The 4,889-nt window shown below is 39.5% G+C and overlaps 1 protein-coding gene across 1 annotated transcript; it reads right to left on the bottom strand.

Moving 5' to 3' along the window:
* Positions 1 to 914: 914 nt before the first annotated feature.
* LOC119339473 (two-component response regulator ORR25-like) lies at positions 915 to 4,724 on the bottom strand. Its single transcript, XM_037611519.1, has 6 exons — positions 4,586 to 4,724; positions 4,350 to 4,502; positions 2,256 to 2,594; positions 2,088 to 2,164; positions 1,039 to 1,755; positions 915 to 950 (listed from the first exon to the last, which is right to left on the bottom strand). The coding sequence occupies exons 1-6, from the start codon at positions 4,722 to 4,724 to the stop codon at positions 915 to 917; spliced, it is 1,461 nt and encodes a 486-aa protein (XP_037467416.1).
* Positions 4,725 to 4,889: the final 165 nt, after the last annotated feature.

Raw genomic sequence — 4,889 nt, 5'->3', positions numbered from 1 at the left:
CCAAACAGACAAGATTATCTAACATCATCTCCAATTGTCATGTGGTACATTGATTCCTTTCATTATCATTTTTTGAGGTTTTGTTAGCATTCTCCACAACAACAGTAAGCATCACTACACCCCTTGAATAAAGTTAATAGGCTTTGATATATCATATGACTGTATCTGATAACATTATTATGCAATTGCATGATGTTTGAACATGCTGTGATGATGGCCTAGGCGTTCATAAACCCTATTCTTGGCTGCACATAAGTTTAAGTTAGACATCACTGCCTTGCAAAATTGAGGTAAATAATTATTTTCTACAACCAAAAAAAATAATTTCCTTTATGTTATAGGGTGATAGTCACAAAATATTAGGATAAGACATTAGTGTAAGCAACTTCTATCACTCGACATCAGAATTGGAAAAGTTAAGCATTCATACTTGGATCATGAAGGCCAGGGTTCTCTTCACTCGGCTTCTACTTCTGATACTTTTGCAATGAACACTAAATGCACGGAAAAATATGTTTATGCCTTTATAGAAAATTTAATGTATGAATTCGCCCTAGGGTGTTTCTGATAATTTGGTCCTAAAGACCATGTCATAGACATGGGCACATATTTTTACCTCGAAATGTTGTCTCGGGAAAAGATGCAAACACCACATTGATAATATATAGAACAAAAATGGTTACATCAGAAATAACATAACTAAACATCGTTTTGATCTCAAAATACAACACAGACTTAAAAAAAGCCAGAGTACAATAGAAGCCCCGACACGACTGTACTTCTAACTAGACTACAATAATTCAGATAGTTTCATGGTACAGTGTGCAAGTACAAAGGAATGACCAACTAAAAGTGCCAAACACACATGCAAAAAATATCTTGCATGTAGGTTGGGTTAACCAACATAAGGGTCACTATCCATCCATGACATCATCCTCTCCAATGAAATCCTACAGCGAGAAAGAAAGTTTGATTTAAATACACCTGTTTAGTTCAAAAATTCATATGTATATACATGTCAACGAGAAAAGTTCTTACTTCATTAAGAAGGTTGGAAATACCACCCGATGACAAGACATTGATGCCATTCAGTTGACGACTAAGAGCTTGTTCATCCATTGTTCCTTCTTGCACATGGAGAATGCCAGCTACATCACCGACATGATGCATCTGGCTCAATGGGACGAAACCATCTGTCTGATGGTTGGAAAGTGCAGAACTAGTTCCTTCATAGTTAACCATATCAGTCTCCGCCATTGAAGTTCTTCCTGTACCTGGTGCAGACTTGCCATTTAACATCATTCCAACCGAGCCCGTGTCGCTTGCTATGTTGAACGGCGACATCTGCTCACTTAAGCCTGCCACTAATGTAGTGATGGGGTCGCTGTAAACGAACTGAGGTTGTGCCATTGGAACACTGCTGTTTGCATTCAACATCCCTATATAGCTTGGGTTGCTAGGCATGTTGAATGGAACTATATGCTCATTCAAGCCAGAAAATCTTCTCATATTGGGCATCTGTGGAACCAAATAACTCATGCACATACTACTCTGAGTGTTTGTATGCTGGCCTAAGTGACCTGCTACCCCGTAATTGTTGGGACTCCAGGAGGCGATGCCACCTGAGGACACAACCCACCTTTCATGTTCATGGTTGTGCATAAAACTCTCTGGAATGTTCATGAAAGAGTTCCATCTTACACATGCATCACCAAGTGGATTTGGGTTGACTCTTTTCAAGTACAATTTATACTTCTACAATAACAATATAGACAAAATAAATATGTATATGAGATGCGTGCTCATGGGAAATAGTAATGGTGGACATGTGGGAACAAACATAGCTGAATGTGTTGCATGGGTAAAAAAAAAGTAGGAGGCATGCATTATATAAGACAAGCCTCACATTTTCAAGGACAAAAATGACTACAATTACACACATTTTCATGCTAGGTGCATCCCTAAACCTTTGACTGATATGTTCCCCCAAAAAATAAAAGATCACACTTATATATGACAAAATGTTAGACTATGACTAAATGGAACACAAACATGTGACAAATAAAGAACAAGGGTCGAAAATAAACCTGTAGATGACTCGATACATTTTGTCTAGTGAGGTAATCCACATTCATCAGCTCGAGAATCTTCTTTGGAGTAGCCCCTATAGTAATGTAATCAAAAATTTGTTAATGAAAAATCCCAAATAACAACAAGTGTCGTGTCATTTAATAAGGACATAATTTGTGTCTTACTATAAAGGCCGATCTGGTTGATAGCATCCATAAACTTTGTATGCAGCTCAATTGTCCATCCCACTCTTAGCTTCTTCTGGGTAGTGGATGCCTGTCTGCTCTCTTTGTTCTCGTCAGTATTAGCTCCATCATTGCTGTGGGCAGCAGTCCCAAGTTGTGCTCTCTGATCGTCATCATCATCCTCGCTGATGTGGCTTATTGCTTCGGTATTTCTCCTGCTTTCAACATGCTGCCATATGTTTTTTAGCTCGTTTATATGCACTGGCTTAACCAAATAATCACACGCCCCATGCTTTATCCCCTTCATCACAGCCTTCTTGTCGCAATCTGCAGATAGCACTGCATGCCATATGACCTGACTTAGCTTTGGAGTTCGGAGTTTAGTACTTCACAAAAATCTATGAACTGCACATAAAGTTTTATACTAGTGCTTATAGACAGAAAACATAATTCAGTATTTTCCAAATGCACCGAGCAAGTGGGGAAGCAAACATGTTTTACACACGATTTTCAAATTATCATGACAATGATATAATATGTGTTCCAATGCAAATTAAATGGAAAAACATTCAAACATTCAATTAATAGTATAAAACATAAATAATGGATAAAAAAATAACCATGACACAATGCCTAAACCATCATACCACCATGTTCTAACTAGGTAAATCATACATCATGTTTAAGTACTGATGAACCTGAAGATCAATTACTATTATTGCTGGTTTACCATGTTTCTCTAGCGCACTAGATAAAAGTGATTGGTGCCTGCATTGTTCTAAGCATGTTAAGATGTCATGCACATAGCAGCGCCATTATCTGTAGTATTTTTATTACAATTTATGATAATAAGTATTATTGGTTGCACTCTCCGCCAAAAATAATGTGACTACAAATTAATGTGCTAGTTCAAAGTCAATAAAGCTGCAGGATTGTAGATATTATACATGGCTAACCTACTCAATGTAGTATCTGCTTAAAAGTGGCACTCCTACTTTATACGGTATTCTCAGGAGTAAGTAGTTTTAACTAACAATCCCAAGCAGATTATAGATGGGTAATCTTTCAATAACGTAGATACAACATACGTAGTTTCCTAATTGTATTACTCATGCCACCCTAGCAAACAGGTGTGGTGCAATTCTATACTCGGTGTGATTGCAAGGACTACACATTTAATATTAGTTTGGAAAACAACTAAATATAATTTGGTCATATCTCAAAATATAAATATATTATAGTTTTGGTTCTTATGACTATATTTTTACAATTGAGAGCATACAAAATTAAATTGTGTCCATCAATGCACCCACATCGAACAAATACGCAGTGGGTCTACATTGCATAGGAGTGACACATACTCACACTAAGCTAGCTACATTACCATATATATTGTATGGATAGTATTGAACTCTACAATTCAGGCATTATGTATTGAAGTTTTAAAACATATTTATATTGAATCTAGACGACATGTTTTAATACAATTGGGACATCAATTGACCGAAAATAGAACCGGTTCCTATAGGGGAAACAACATCTTGTTGCATACTTATAATTATATATGGTACACATGACAATCAACACAATTATTCAAGTCAATAATTAATTGGATCTCATAACCCACATGCTACCCTGTCCACTTCCATTACCGTGCCCCCACTAGCCATTCGATCGATGGATGAACGGTAGGTAGGATCCCATTGGTTCGGCAAAGCAACCGATACCGCTATGGTTCATGCGATCCAGCACCCTCCTAATTAACTAATGTGTCGATTCACCTCCGCTCTACTACCCCACTGGCCATCCGGTTGGACCAATGAACGGTTAGATGGGATCCCGTTGGTTCGGGCTGAAAGGGGATCCCGCTCTTTCGATTTTCTCATGGTTAAAAATAGGGTGACTGTGGCGTGCATGTGTCTTTGGTTTCCTAAAATCATGATGAATATATAGGATCTCACGTGTTGCACAAAGGAATGAATATCCTCTCTCTGTATGTCCAAGATTCAGGAGTAGAAGTACGTTCTCAAAGAGAATTGTCAGCTCATACATACAAAAATAAAATTAAGACTTAGAATTGAGCAGTGAGAGTACTGATGACGGGCAGATCCATCTCGTGGCGGATGAGCTCGAGGAGCTTGAAGCCGTCCATGTCCGGCATGCACACGTCGGTGATGACCAGGTCGAACACCTCCTTCCCCGCCCTGAGCATCTTCAGCGCCGTCTTTGCATCCATCACCGTCGTTGCTGCATCGCAGAAAGCATTATTCACAAGGCGCCGATTCTAGTGGACTATGGCGAAGCGGAGGGATAAGATTCAAGAGAATCACGGTAGTATTTGCACCCGCGCAACAGGTCCTCTAGCACCTTGAGGCAGACGCTGTCGTCGTCCACGGCGAGGATGCGTAACCCCTCCGGGAACTTGTCCTCCGCCGCATCCTCCATCATCTGCCTTGGGTCCCCACCCATCGAGGCCATTGTTTTCCGAACTCCTTCTCACCTGGCAAATCAAACACCATCAAGAAAACAAGGGAACTAACCAACACAAACCCCACAGCCATCTAAGAACACAACCTCTATTAGATCCCTCCTTACCCACCTGATCTTATAATGGCTTCCTCGCCGCAGGACGAT

This window comes from Triticum dicoccoides, chromosome 7B (genome assembly GCF_002162155.2).
Source record: "Triticum dicoccoides isolate Atlit2015 ecotype Zavitan chromosome 7B, WEW_v2.0, whole genome shotgun sequence".
Taxonomy (NCBI): domain Eukaryota; kingdom Viridiplantae; phylum Streptophyta; class Magnoliopsida; order Poales; family Poaceae; genus Triticum; species Triticum dicoccoides.
Note: the sequence above shows the minus strand (reverse complement) of the source record. Positions and strands in the feature narration are given on the sequence as shown.